General features: G+C 37.8%; 1 protein-coding gene across 3 annotated transcripts; it reads left to right on the top strand.

Annotated features, from left to right (window-relative positions):
- The first annotated feature begins 1,738 nt into the window (after positions 1-1,738).
- On the top strand, positions 1,739-14,766 carry LOC122646310 (RAB11-binding protein RELCH homolog). Of its 3 annotated transcripts, XR_006330591.1 has the most exons (21): positions 1,739-1,999; positions 5,315-5,467; positions 6,309-6,487; positions 7,180-7,287; positions 8,095-8,265; positions 8,353-8,919; positions 9,035-9,109; positions 9,194-9,322; positions 9,450-9,524; positions 9,625-9,834; positions 10,048-10,200; positions 10,376-10,608; positions 10,754-10,871; positions 11,172-11,304; positions 11,684-11,885; positions 12,011-12,116; positions 12,201-12,341; positions 12,433-12,556; positions 12,697-12,813; positions 13,661-13,792; positions 14,150-14,286. XR_006330591.1 is itself a non-coding variant. In XM_043839840.1 (20 exons), the coding sequence occupies exons 1-20, from the start codon at positions 1,801-1,803 to the stop codon at positions 13,723-13,725; spliced, it is 3,258 nt and encodes a 1,085-aa protein (XP_043695775.1). In that variant the 5' UTR covers positions 1,739-1,800; the 3' UTR covers positions 13,726-13,836. The 3 variants fall into 3 exon arrangements, 2 of the variants coding, with proteins under 2 accessions (XP_043695775.1, XP_043695774.1); XM_043839840.1 differs by lacking the exon at positions 14,150-14,286 and having other exon boundaries at positions 13,661-13,836; XM_043839839.1 differs by lacking the exon at positions 13,661-13,792 and having other exon boundaries at positions 1,741-1,999; positions 14,150-14,766.
- Positions 14,767-15,395: the final 629 nt, after the last annotated feature.

The following is a 15,395-nucleotide window of genomic DNA, read 5'->3' as shown; positions in this document are numbered from 1 at the left end:
TTAAGTTTTAAAAAGTATTAAACGCGTATAATATGGTATTATTCGTGTTTAATACTCTAACTTTTAAAAAGCGCATATTTTAATAAAAATACGAAAAAATGCGACAACAAAACTATTTTTGATTTAAACGTTAGGGTTTGCGTATAATACGCGCAGTATATGCAAATTTACTAACTAAGGTCCAAACCAATGAACCATCCTACTCGTTAAAGATATTTGCCCTCCTCACAAGAGAACCAACAACATAAATAAGAGAGATTTTCACTAATAATTAATCCTATCTTTTAGATGAAACGTTAAGATACACATGCCAGTTTTTTTAACCACATATGGCTACAAAGAGAGTACCAACTACCAACTCAATTCAACCAATCTTGGTTGGCCGCTTGGTCCATCCACGAACTGGTTTATTAGGAAAAAACACTTATAAAAATGGAGGAAAATTTTTGTGGGGGGGAAATGTAACGCTCAAGCGTCCAAGGCCAGACTCAATTCAACTCAATTCAACCAATCTTGGTTGGCCGCTTGGTCCATCCACGAACTGGTTTATTAGGAAAAAAACCACTTATAAAAATGGAGAAAATTTTTTGTGGGGGTAATGCAACGCTCAAGCGTCCAAGCCTAGACATAAAGGGGGTGAAATGACTGCCTCATCCCCGTGATGCCAATGTGGTACCAGTTGTTGCTTTATTGAATTTGCTTCATTAATAGGCTCACGATTCGACTTTGATCATTATAGACTGGTACCAAGATCGAGTCCTAGACAAGCGGATCTCATTTTAACAGCCGGCACGATAACAAGGAAAATGGCCCCTTCTTTAGTGAGATTATATGAGCAAATGCTTGAACCAAAATATGTCATTACTATGGGAGCCTGTACTATTACGGGAGGGATGTTCAGTACCGATTCTTATAGTACTGTTCGGGGAGTCGATAAGCTAATTTCTATGGATGGCTATTTGCTGGGTTGCTCACCTAAACCAGAAGCAGCTTTTGATGCTATAACAAAACTTTGTAAGAAGGTATCTCGAGAAATCTATAAAGATAGAATTGAGTGTTCTCATTGGCCCCCCACACAGACACAACATGATGTGAAAAGACCAATGCTACCCCTAGTCCTTTTTGCCTTTCCAGAGGCAGCACCGCCGCACCGGTCTTATCGCTCTAGGCTGTGTTTGGGCGCAGGTACACACTGTCGAGGCATTTAGCGTTCCTTTTCTAATAAATATAGAAATATAAAATTGTCTAATCCTACTCTCACGTGATCGTACTCTCTAGTGCTCCCCGGTTCACAATCAAAGAGGTCTTTAAAATAAGGGAGAGTACAACAGTATATTATCTAGTTCAAGGCATTAAAAATTCTGGATCAACGGTAAAAAACTATAGCTCACTCGATCAGGCGGTCCATTTTAGGGAGAGTAGTCCAATTAAAAAGTACGGGCTCCACCAAAGCAAAATGTCTTTACCCCGCTGCCTCGTTGCTCACTTTTTGGACTCGTGGCACGCGTGTGGATTTCGTCACGCGAATGACTTGGGCCCATTGCAAACGTGGAAAGCCTATACGGGAGAACCAACATGAAATCTGATGTATTCCTTCCTGCTGGCTGCTGCTATGCGAAATCCGAAGCGAAATTGAGGATTTCTCTGTTCACCGCTGGGGTCTGTTTACGTCTTTACGAGTTGCGACGAAGCTCTGCTCCGCCTCCGCCTGCGCCTGTGTTCGAGCACAATTTATTAGAAATGCATCTCTCGACTTCGACGATACATTGATCCGCTGTTTGGGATACGGCGCGCGAATCAATGGACGTGGAGAGAACATCGCTCTGCAACTGTGTCGTCAATTTCCTTCTCGAAGAGAACTACTTGCTGACTGCGTTTGAGCTGCTTCATGAGCTTCTCGAGGACGGACGAGATGCGCAGGCTATCAGGCTCAAGGAGTTCTTCGCAGATATATCTCAGTTCCCGCCGGATCAGATCTCTCGTTTCAACGCTCTCCGAGGTACTAATCCTTTCCGCCATTTCTCCTTCCCGCCTTTTCTCTGCCTTAAAGCTAATGCGGTAGCAATTCAATGTTGAAGTTCTCCCATTCGATCTGGTATAAGTTTAGTTTTTCTCTTTCTTTTTTTGTTCTTCTTACTTTCAAATTTTCCAGTCACTGTTGATTCTTGAATCTCGTCTCTTCCGAGTGTTATTCTTTCAAATTTTATTAAGTGAACACTTCGTTTTTTTTCTTTTACGTCCTCCAATCGGTCTAATTATGAGATCCAACTCTGGATAATGGATGTTACGTGACAGAGTCACCTCTATTTGGCTGCCTGAGATAATGTGTTAGCTATCAGCATCCAAGATCTCATTATTAGTTGAGAGAAATACTGTAGCATTCAGTTGGTTGCCTTGGATGCCAGTATGCAGATATTACCAAAGTTGAATCCGTATGTGCACGGTATTGGAGTGTAATCCGTTATCATGATAATTTATGAAGAATCATGGTCCTCGTCTATTATGGCGCTTTTTTTTTTTTTTTTGCTTAGCATGATGTATTTGGTTAAAATTGAACATAGTGCACTGCACAGGACAGTTGGATTGATGGAATCTAATAGACTGGAAATGCAAGCTTGTTCCTGTCATTGTTTTGTTCTCTTGGCTGGGAGGCTTTCGGCTTTATTAACTTATTTTTATCATTATTAGGGTCACTTTTTTTCAGCCATTTTCTGTTTTATCTCTTATAATCTTTCCAACATACTGTCCTTTTACCTCATTAGTCCTAAAATGAAAAATCACACTTAACTACAAAATTCATTACAAACTGTACGTAAATAAAAATAAGTGAAACTTTCTGCTTGTAAAGAATTGACCTTCTTTTCATATGAAAAGCTTATGAAGTATGAACTAGCAATTTGTTAGAGTTGAGTTGCATATACACTCAAATGCATGCATGAAAGCATATCCAAGTTCTGTGTCATATACGAACAAATGCAATGACTACAAAAAATGTGGTAGGAAATTCATTTTATAGGTTGATGTGCAGTAAAGGGGTTGTAACCATTGGTGTGATGAGATGGTGTTTTCATTGAGAAGCCCATGCATTTAAAGATATATGCACAAAACTACTATTTCGTCAAAAGCATAGATATATTTTACCACCATCACTGCTGCAACAATTTTTGTATGGTTTTCTCTTCAGTTTCCTGCCTGGAAGTAAACAAAAACGAGGACATCAATTTTATGTAGCAAAGTATAACACCTCATAAGTATACAAAAAGTCACCACTAAAGAAGCGTATAAATTAATGAAAACATACATATTTCTTCTGTGGATTAGTATTCCTCTTGAAGAATGACTGCAGTTGAATTTTTACAGATACAAATGTAAGATTGAAGATCAGGATATAGAGAGGTGAGGTGTTACTTAGTAAGAAAGTATCAAGAACTGATATTGGTATCATATCATGTGGATACAGTTACATTAAGCTTGTATAAGCATCAGATTCCTAGATTCACAGTCTCTCTGTTTCAAATCAATATTAGTCCTCTTCCTTAATCAAGTTGTCCAATGCGTACTAAAAAGTAATAAATGGGTTGAAATTTAAGTTTCCTCAACTTGATGAGCATGCATTTGTGTATATTGTTGTATTACCTGGTGCTCTAGTCTTCATTTTGCAAGTTGGAATGGTTTTGCCTGAAAGGAAATGTTGAAGGAAATGAAAAAGAAACATACATGAGAAAGCAGCCACCAAAATTTTTGCAAAATGTGAGAAAGAGGAAATGCATAAGAAACTCCAAAAGAATTGGAAAAGAAACATAAAGGGTGCATCACATAGTTCCAGCATACGTTTGAAAATTTGTAGGAAGCCCAAAAATGACTTGGGTGACTGGTGAGGAAAGACATGAGTGACCCTAAATAGAGGGGAGTGACAGAACATGGTTTCTATTTCCCACACCAAGTAATTAGGGTTATACTTAGTGAGTGGCCCTTGCCTTCCTCCATCTCAGATGATGCTTGGTTGAGTTAAGTTAATACAGCTTGATACTTTTACATGTCAATATTTATCTCTTTCTCTCAACTCAACAAAATAATCCCAACTAAATGCGGTTGACTAGAATCCCATTTCATGATTCAACTCTATTGAAAGTCATACCTGTCCTCAAAAAATATTGTTCTCTTTATTAGTTGATAATTTTTAATGGTTCTGAGCCCTATTAATTTATCACTTGGTTCCATCATCTAGGATCCAACTTTGAGGCTTCTTTGTTCTTTTGGAATGTCATGTTGTACCCTGGATCCTTGGGTTCCCTGTAAAACTTAGGTAACGTAAGAGAATCTCCTGAAGTTATCTGACAAGTGAAAACTTATCAACAAATTCTTACATCTGGCAAGGTAAAACAATATAGCAGGTGTATAGTTACCTGACATGAGATTTTCTTTTATTGGTTCTTTTTATTCCTGAAAATAGTATTTTAGGAGATATAATTTCAATAACACATGCCCGCACTCACATTTTTTCTATTTAGGTTGCTAGTACACGATAAATAGTGGCAGGGGAAGAAAAAGAATACTCTTTTGTGAAATACAGGAAAACAACATGGACTACAATTTTGATTTCAGGATTCGGGCTTTGATAAAACCAATGCTCTTCAAATCAACCAAGAGCGAGAATCCTTTTAACAGAAAATGGAAGAAAGAAATTATATAGATAAACCTGAAATTTTTGTTGGGAAAAGCAATCCTTCGGTGATTAATTGGCAGAATGTGCTTCATGTGCAAGTATTTATTTATTTATTTTTTATGATGGGGGGGGGGGGGGAGAAACATAGCTGACTTATACACATGAAGTCTTCTATCTGGTTTCAAAAATAAATTTATATTCCATCTGCTATAGCATGCGAAGATCCAATTTTTCTCCACCCCCCCCACCTTTCCTTTGATTTTGCTTTTGTAATAGTTGTGTACTTGTGTTATTATGAGGGTGGGCCTTGGTGCAATGGTAAATTTGCTCCGTTTTGACCTAGTGGTCACGGGTTCGAGTCTGGAAACAGCCTCTTTGCGAAAGCAGGGGTAAGGCTGCATACATTATGACCCTCCCCAGACCCTGCAGTTGCGGGAGCCTCGTGCACTGGGTACACCCTTTAATAGTTGTGTTATTATCTCGTTCTTCATCCTTATTTTGCGTTTATGAACTGATGCTGGAAACTTCTGGGTTGTATATGGGGTATTTTCTTACAAATAAATCAATTTATATCTTATTTTTGAATTATGATTAATGACTTTTGAAGCATAACTGGAAAAAAAATCCCCTTTCTTTTTCTGTGACCAGTTGCAGACCCTCAGAGTTTACTAGAAGAGAAAGAGACAGTTGAAGAAAAATTGGCACTGCGTGAATATGAGCTTCGTTTAGCACAAGAAGACATTTTAAGACTGAAGACAGAATTGCAAAAGAGAACTGAATACTCTCCAGATGATTTGAGTGGTATGCCTTCCTTATCTTTCAGTCATTATTATAGTCACTGATGTGCCTTCTTGCATTTCTCCTGTCTTAAGTGTAAAAAATTCTTCCTACATAGCTTGTTTGGTGTTCCATGCTCAATTGAACATGAGAAATTTCAATGCATGTGAACATATACTATCATAAGACGGTTATTTACAAATTGATTGAGGGCTCATAATCATGATTCAATATTTGTCAGTTTCTAGAAGTTTTGGATTTGGGAAAGATTCTAGGAGATTTCATATGAAGTAGAAGGTAATGCTTAATTTCATTGTGTTGTCACAATAGAACAAATTCTGGATTGTTGCTTTTAGTGCTTCCCTTCTTTTCTGTTTGTGGGCTCCTGATACATGACCAGCCCCGAAAAATCATTTGTGGTAAAATCTGCCAAATCATTTGATGCAAAATTAACCAGGGAGAATTATATTTAGAGAGTTATAGAATTAATTTTCACTTAAATGGTTGGTCATTGGAATCTTGGACCTTTAAAATTAGTGGACGTTTTCTTCTTCTTCTTCTTTTTTTTTTTTGGGGGGGGGGGGGGGGAGGTGGATTGTGGTGGCACCATAAATGGATTTTATTATATTGTTAGGATAAGGAAATTTGGTTAGAGAGACAGAGAGAGTTGATTTGAAATGGAATGAAACTTTATGCATCAAACTGACACTGCAAGTCTGCAACTATTACTAGTGTTGTGCTGTAGGAGTTATTATATAAAATCCGTGTTCACTCTGATCAATCAGTCATACTTTCTCATGAATGCTTCTGGTTTCCTTACATATCTAGGCTTATAACTTCTTTCCTTCCTGTTTATATTTTGCAGGGTCTAATATAGATGTTTCTGTGGAAGATGGGCCTACTTTGCAGCAGGGAAAGAGGAATACTTCCTTTTCTGATTTGGGCCCTCTGAAGGACAGTGAGCGTAAAGATGTTAATTGTGCTATAAAGGAATATTTGCTTCTAGCTGGATATCGGCTTACTGCCATGACATTCTATGAAGAGGTAGCTAAGATTATCCCTAGTCTACTCTCTCTCTTTCTCTATATCTCTCTGTCCGTGTCTCTGTGTGTGTCCCTCCCTCCCTCTATCTATGTATATATTTTTGGTTATAGCATGCAACCCCGTATGTATGTGCATGTGTGTGTTATTTTATTGTATCTGTAAAACCTTGGCCTATCTGGTTGGTGGTGACGCATTTAAGCACAGATGATTGCTTCGTGGATAACCAGAAGGCTGTCATTGTTGCCAAGTTTTCCTATATCTGTGTCCAAGTATTTGGCTTAAAGGCCTCAAAGCATCAGGGAAATTTTTCATAGATTTAATGATTATTAATAAAAATATAAAATTTACATGTTAGTTAAAAATATTCTTTTCTATGAGTTTAGTTCTGGTTAGGACCAAATTGCATGACTCGTAATTTCAAACATGACAGCTGCCGTCAGCAATATGCATGCAATAGCTCACTCAAGATATTGTTTTCTGACATGAACATTAAATATTTTTTATCTACAGATTCCTTAAAAGGATTATAAAAGACTGTCATCTTATTAAAAATATGTGTGTTTACTTTGCTTCCCATGCTCTTCAATGTTTACTTTGCTTCCCATGCTCTTCAATGATTTATTCTGGCTGCAAATTCTTGTTTATTTAAAATATTGTGACATCATTACAACTTGTCAATACCTTTCATGCAGGTTGCAGGCAAAGACCTTGATGTTTGGCAGAACACGACCGCTTGTGTACCAGATGCTTTACGCCGTTATTATTATCAATATCTTTTATCCACTCCAGAGGCAGCTGAGGTATTTGTCGAGTCAGAATCGAGTTTTGGCCCTTGCTCATCAATAATTTATTAGATCACATATGGCATGATAAGTTTATTGGAATTATATATCTGAATAGTTTATATGTCTTTTTCATTCATTAGCATTAGGAGCTTTCCACTTTAACCTTAAACTTTGCATCGTTTATGTTTAGAACTTATTTTCAATACCTTGTATGGCACATTCAGCTTGTGGTATCATTATGTTCCTCAAATAATTAATTCATTCATTAAAGTAATCGAAAATCTCTTAACCCCAACTCCACAATTCCAATTGCTTTTTGATCTTTTGACTAACCATTTCTCACAATTTGATTATGTTTGGTCATGTCTCTTTCCAAAACTGTGAGGATCTGAGATCAGGAAATTCATAGTATGTACCTTGAATTTCTATATGTGGCTTACACAATTTAATGAAAAATTAGTCCATCGTTTATATTTTGGAAAAGATTTGTTATTAATAAAAATATGTCACAAGGAGCTTTGTAACTTTCATTTTGGTTTTAGCTATGAAACAATGTAAATGTCTTTATACACTTTAATCCTGTAAATGCATTCAAATAATTAGAACTTAAATTTTATACTAGTGCAATCAGTTTTACATGAGTGATGCTATAGAGGGATCGATTTCCTGGAAATCTGGTTCCTGCCACCTGGAGGGATTGATTGATGTCAGCCAGAAAGAAATTGGGTGCCCACCATTCACTCGACATGCTAGTTATGCTTGATTTGGATAATTTGCTGCATGTACAAATCAAATAAAAGTTTGAGGCTACTTGTACTGCAGGAGAAAATCTCTCTTATTCGAGAAAATGAGTCATTGATCAAAACAATTGAGAAGCTGAATTCTGAAAAGGAGACCTTCCTGAAGAGTAAGGAAGTGGCTGATGGACAAATAATGGCCCTTATGAAGTCGTTAGAAGCTCTGCAGAAGGATCTTAAGGACAGAGAAATTCAGGTAGTCCTCTGTCTGAATTGTTTCCTTTGGACTGCTTAATTATGTCACTTTATTGAAGCATAGGTTTTTGTAATATCTTGTTTGCAGGTTCAAGACTTAAAGCAATCACTGGAGCTTCAAAGAAAGGAACTCAATGACTGCAGAGCTGAAATCACTTCACTGAAAATGCACATCGAAGGATCTAGATCTGGTAGACGTTGGGTATCCGCAGATTTTGAACAGTTGCCATCCCAGTCAGTGAACTATCATGCAGAAATAAAATCTTTGCAATTGGAAATAGAGAACTTAAAAGCAAAGAATTCTGTTACTGAAAATCCTGTACAGCCTATCAATTGTGAGAAAGAATACACAAAGACGGAAGAAAAGGTTGTTGAGATCCATGAAGATGGAGCTGTGCTGTCTCATCCTATGGACTTGGCATGTGGCAAGTCAGATGTTGAAGATGGTGAACATCAGCGAACTCAGACCTCTAAAGAAAATGCAGCTCAGCCTCAGGAAATTTCACAAGAGACAGTACAACTTGCTTCAAATGGTAACTGTACAGTTGAAAAGGATGAGAATATCGACAAAAAATATTCTGAATTACCACCAGATGACAGTGGGATCATCATTAAATTAGATAACCAATTAATCAAGCCTGCTTCTGAAAAGATGGTGAGCTTTTGATGGGACAGAATACATTCCTTAGGAGCATTTTTGGCCTTATCCATTGGTGGCACTTTCACCCACTTGAGTGCCCTCATATTTTTTTTTCCCCCTTTTTTGACAGGGTTTGGAAACTATTCAGATCCTTTCAGATGCCTTGCCTAAAATTGTACCTTATGTTTTGATCAACCATCGTGAGGTTTTTTTCTGAATCTCTTATTAACTTTTCATTCATCTATCCATGTTCTTGGTTTTCCACTGATGATGCTGTTCATACCTACAGGAACTCCTTCCTCTAATAATGTGTGCAATTGAGCGCCATCCAGACAGTAGCACACGTGATTCCTTAACACATACTCTTTTTAATTTAATTAAACGTCCGGATGAACAGCAGAGACAAATTATAATGGATGTAAGTTGACATCTGAAGCCCCAACTATTCTTTTGCCATCTTATATGTAGTGGAACCTGATCCTACCATCTTTCGACATCTTTATGATCTGGACATAATGCTGAATCTTGCTCAAATATTATTTCAGGCCTGCGTAAGCCTTGCTAAGAATGTAGGAGAGATGAGAACTGAATCAGAACTGCTTCCACAGTGTTGGGAACAAGTGAGTTAAATCCATTTTGTGCAAATATGCTTAACTAAGTTTTTCCATCATTTTCTGTCCAAGGATGACAATTTCATATTTACCTTTCCCTTAATTGCAGATAAATCACATGTATGAGGAGCGAAGGCTGCTTGTTGCTGAATCATGTGGGGAGCTTGCAGAATTTGTTCGACCTGAGATTCGTGATTCTCTCATTTTGTCCATTGTTCAACAACTTGTTGAGGATTCTGCAACAGTTGTCCGAGAGGCTGCTTCTCATAACCTGGCGTTGCTGCTTCCACTCTTTCCGAATATGGACAAATATTTCAAGGTCAGCCTCACTAAATATGCTCAGAGGCACTCATGGAGCAGAAAATTGAGTTGGCAGGATTGGCTGCAATGTAAGCTCTAGAACAGGTTTAAAACATGAATCTGGGAATGGAAGAGGAGCTTTTTCCCTAATGATAATATCATGATATTTGTTAAAAATAAGAAAGGATAAGAAAGAAACTTCTCCAAAATTTATTTTTCCCTTGTTGAATAGGTTGAGGAGTTGATGTTCCAACTGGTCTGTGATCCGTCGGGTGTGGTTGTGGAAACTTCACTCAAACAATTAGTTCCATCGGTAATTAATTGGGGGAACAAATTGGACCATATCCAGCAAGTTTTACTTTCTCATGTTGTCGGCTCTGCTCAGGTGTGTTTCCTTCTAACAAGTGCTTACTGACCTCTCTCTCCATTTTGTGTTATATATATGTTCTTTTTTTTCTTGGAGGGGGGAGGGGAGGGGGGAAGGTATTAATGCTTGACTACCTTAGGAACTGGAAATTGTTTCAATCTGAGATTCTGATACTTACTGTCTAACTTGCCAGCGGTGTCCTCCTGTTTCGGGGGTCGAAGATTCTTTGGAGTCGCATCTTCGTGTTTTAGGTGAACGTGAACGCTGGAATGTTGATGTTTTACTGTGCATGCTGACAGAGCTGCTTCCATTTGTGTACCGGAAAGCAATTGAGACATGCCCATTTCCTTCTGTTATTGGTCATCTTGCAACTTCAGAAACAGGGGGTGCATTTTTTTCCACTCCCTTGCTTGAACTGTATGCAGGGTGTGGTTAACTTCTCTGATCCTTCATTTATATATCATTTCTTTTGTCCCAGGTGGAGCAAAACCTTTTAACAATTTAGGTTGAGAGAATGGAATGAAAATCTGACTGCTCCTATTTACTTCTTTTTCTTTTTGGCTCTGGTCAGGAGATATGTGGAGTGGCCTGCATTTGATTGGGTGCATGTTGACTGCTTGCCAGTTTTGATTCAACTTGCCTGCTTGTTACCTCAAAAGGAAGATTATCTAAAAAATCGTATGACAAAGGTAAAAAACCAATTCAGTATTCATTTATGATATTGTCCTTGATTTTCACCAGTTTCTATAGCAAAAACTGTTGAAGCTTCAATTTTGGTTTATTTTGTTGTGGGGTTTAGGTGATGAGGCCTAAATTTATCAAAATTGGGAATATTATTGCAATATTCAGGGATTTTTTGAGGCAGCTGGAGGGGGGGGGGGAAGGACTCATTTGTTTTGGTTTGGGGTGATGAAATAATATATAAAATTTTTAAATATATAGTACCATGCTTTACATAGGTGTTGCTGATGTTGATATTGCTAATGCAGTTTTTGCTGGCTGTATCCGAAAGCTTTGGAGATCATTATTTGACTCACATAATGTTGCCGATTTTCTTGGTAGCAGTTGGGGATACGTATGATTTAAAAAGTTTTCCCCAGACTATCCGGTCAAGAATCAAAGGTAGAGGGATTTCAAATGTGTATAAGAACTTGAGTGGATGGAGTCAAATGTGTGACAATCCATATCCACTGGTGCATGACACGTCAAGTAGGTTTAAAGGGTAAATATTTGGTAAATACACTAGGCTACTGTATGTCTGTATTCCATGTGTGTTTACTGGAACATATTTTCAAGTTAAAAAAAATACACTGCCCAACATTTTTTGATGTGTCATTTGCTTATTGGGAATGGAAAACTGAACTATTCCGCACTAAACTGGATCCAGTCTTCACAGTTACTCACACAGTGATGCTTAACTACAGGTCTAGCTATAAGTTTTCTCATCCAGTCCAGGTAGGTCTTCACTATTATATGGTCACATGGTGTTGCTTAATTGCAGGTTTATGGCCTAAAACTGTGGTGGCTGAGAGGCTTGCGATAATGTGTCTCCTTCCACTTCTCTTGGCGGGCATTCTGGGTGTTCGTAGTAGGCATGAACAATTAGCAGAATACCTAAGAAAACTTTTAGTTCAGGGCCTGATGAAGGAGGATAGGCCCATAAATATGAATGCTGAGATCATTGATGCAGTTCGCTTCCTATGGTTGGTATTTTTGCCATCTGACATTTCATTGTTTGTCAACTCTTTTTTTTTTTTGAGTAAATTTTGGTGAACAGGCTTTTGGCTGTATCTGTCCTTTTGTCTGATAGCTCATTACCTTGATGCAGCACATTTGAAGAACATCATGGCATAGTTTTCAATATTTTATGGGAAATGGTTGTCAGTGCCAATGTAAATATGAAGATAAGTGCTGCCAATCTGCTGAAAGTTCTTGTATGCACAACAACACATCTGGAATAGAAGTTCTCACTTACACCCTATTCATTTATAACACAACTTTGTACACGCTGTGAATAGGTTCCGTATATTGATGCGAAACTTGCATCAACTCATGTTTTGCCTGCCCTTGTCACACTTGGGTCTGATCAAAACCTCAATGTAAAGTATGCAAGTATAGATGCTTTTGGAGCTGTAGCCCAGCATTTAAAAAGTGACATGGTAACCATTTTTTTTATTCTTATTTTGGTTTAATGAATCTTATTGAGCAGTTCCATCCTAGAGTTTTCTTACCAAAATTTTCATCTTTCAGATAATCGATAAAATACGTGTTCAGATGGATGCCTTTCTTGAGGATGGATCCCATGAAGCTACCATTGCTGTTGTTCGTGCATTGGTGGTGGCTGTACCTCATACAACAGACAGACTACGAGATTATATCCTCAAATTCTTCCAATTTAAATAGAACTAATTCCATGTTTTTAATCATTTTATTTTTTGTTCTGGTTCATTTTTAAATTCTGTGAAAATATCTTGATGTTCTCGTCATGAAATTTGTTCCTTTGACATGATGCACATCTTTTATCTAAGATATTTCAACTTTCAGCCATGGCTACAACTGGAAATGATATGATGCGACGCTGTGAGAGGGCTAATGCTTTTTGTGAATCAATTCGTGCTCTAGATGCTACAGGTTTGCTTTTCCCAAGAACTAATACTATACTTTCCTTTTTCCCCCACCCTTTCTTCTAATGCTCAACATCAACTGATTTCAACTATTCATCTGATGATTGTTTTGTGTTGTGCATCTGTGTCCCCCCCCAAAACAACCACCAAACAAAAAAAAAAAAGGCATAGGGCATATTGTATGCCTTTGTTGTAAAATCCATTCCTTAATGTCCAGGTAAGCTACAGTTCCTATAAAATAAATAAAAATGTAAAATCAGACTTTAGCTTTTGTTGAGTCACATCTCTATTACTGAGTCACACTGGTTTCAGCTCTGAGATTTTTTGACGTTAGGTCATAGTTGCCAGGAATTGGTATGAGATACCGGTATGGATACTGGTTCTGCTACTGGTACCTCCACTTAAAAATAGTTTTAGTTACAGTTTATTTGGACATTATATGATACCTTATTGGTACTGTATTGATACTCTAATGGGTATTCAGTATTCTATTTTGCACTTTACTGGTATTTGTTTGATAAGGTTAATGGTACAGAAATAAAAAGATGCAAGATAAGAAATATTAGCATAAGATTAAATCCAAGTACACAATAATGAAACACATCTTCTTAAGTGAGATAATGTCTAACAATGAGGGTGGACCTCGGCGCAACGATAAGGTTGCTCCATTACAACCTAGTGGTCGTGGGTTCAAGTCGGAAAACAGCCTCTCCGCAAAGCTATGCAGGGGTAAGGCTGCGTACATTATGACCCTCCCAGACCCCGCAGTGGTGTGAGCCTCGTGCATTGGGTATGCCCTTTATAATGGCTAACAATATTATTTCAATCCCACATTTGTACATGTTTCGGAAAAGTTTCCAAAACATCCCCGACATGTTATCATATCAGTCCCTCAGGATGGGTATGCTGGCTCAAATAAGATACCGATGCAACCATGGTTGGGATGCAATAGCTGGTCACTGCTTAAGCTTTCTTGATGTCAGCAGGTAACCCCTTTTTCTTGAACCATTTTTTACAATGTCCAATCTGTTCAATGAATAGTTCAAAAACTCGTTCGGTCGAAATTCCGGTAAATTTTGATCATTTTGGCCAGGCCAAAATGAGACCAAAACTTGAGTTTTTGAACTATGGTTCAACGTGACTTTAACTGACCTACCTCCCAATATTATTGGTGAACTCTTCAATGAATCAACTTTCAATCTTTATATGGTGGTTGATTTCTATTGTTGTGACTTTCCATTGGGAAGCTTAATCAACCCCATTGATGCATGTGAACGTGACTGCATTCATTTTTATGTTTATTAGGTGGTTTGTGATGCTAAATTCTTCTTCTACTGGCACAGATATTCCTACAACTAGTGTAAGGGATTTCCTCCTACCAGCAGTACAAAACTTGTTAAAAGAACCTGACACACTTGATCCAGCACATAAAGAAGCCCTTGAAATCATAATGAGGGAAAGATCAGGAGGAACTTTTGAAACATTCAGTAAGGTGATGGGTGCCCATCTTGGAATTGCATCCTCAGTGACCAGTTTCTTTGGTGAAGGAGGGTTGCTTGGAAAGAAAGAGAGTGGAGATCAACCTGCAGAACCAGTTGAGTCTCCAAAGGCGGCCATGCTACAATCCCCACCGGAAGACACAAGGTTCAGACGAATCATGAGAGGAAGTTTCACTGACATGCTTAGGGGGAAAGCCAAGAGTAACGAGGAAGCTCCCCAGAAGCAATCAAGTTAGAATTTACCTCTAACCTTGGTAGTTATCAGAGCTTGTTTACGTTTTTTCATTTCCTTCTATGTTACATTTGGATGGTTCTTTTGATTACTTACTCCAATACAAGGTTTACATGAGCAGAATGCCGAGAATGACAAATTTTTTGTCATATTCATCATATTCATTTTCCTTGAGAATATGAATTAATCATTTTGAATAAATATGGTCTGGCATCTCGTGCATTAGAGTTTTTCAGTATTTGCTTATAGGCCTTATCCAATCTACTTGGTGTTGCCATTTCTTAAGACAATTTTGGATAGATTTCATAGAAATGATGAATCTATTTGGTATTTTGGTATTTGCTTATAGGCCTTATCCAGATCCGGATCTCCGACTCCGATTTTTGAACCCTACTTAGTCATCATAATTCTTTACTGCCTACAATATGGAATAGGTTGTTAGATTTCCCCCACATACAGTTAGCATGTGTTCTCGCAAAAAACAGCTGCAGCTGATCCTGTGGTTGGTACATAGAAATCTACCCACAGGCTATTTTCCAAGCTATTCAGCTTTATACTGTTGAAATTGCCACCCAATTTTGGTTTATGTAGTCATGCGATTGTAAGGTGTCGGCCTAGCAGGTTGGTAAGGACCAAGGACTGTGAGCTACATTCACCCAGGCTCTATTCTTCTACGAAGTATTTTAACAGATTTAAATTGTTTAGAGAGACAAATAACATCCATCATTAAAGGGAAAAACTTCACTTGGCCATTTAAAAAAACTCCCTAACTCACCCGATTTATATTTTATGAGAAGCAAAGATAAATTAATAAAATAAAAAATATATCTACATTGTCTTCTATAGACATAGATAACT

The sequence above is a fragment of the Telopea speciosissima genome, chromosome 11 (assembly GCF_018873765.1).
Source record: "Telopea speciosissima isolate NSW1024214 ecotype Mountain lineage chromosome 11, Tspe_v1, whole genome shotgun sequence".
Taxonomy (NCBI): Eukaryota; Viridiplantae; Streptophyta; class Magnoliopsida; order Proteales; family Proteaceae; genus Telopea; species Telopea speciosissima.
The sequence above is the reverse complement of the archived record's forward strand: the minus strand, read 5'-3'. Positions and strand labels throughout refer to the sequence as shown.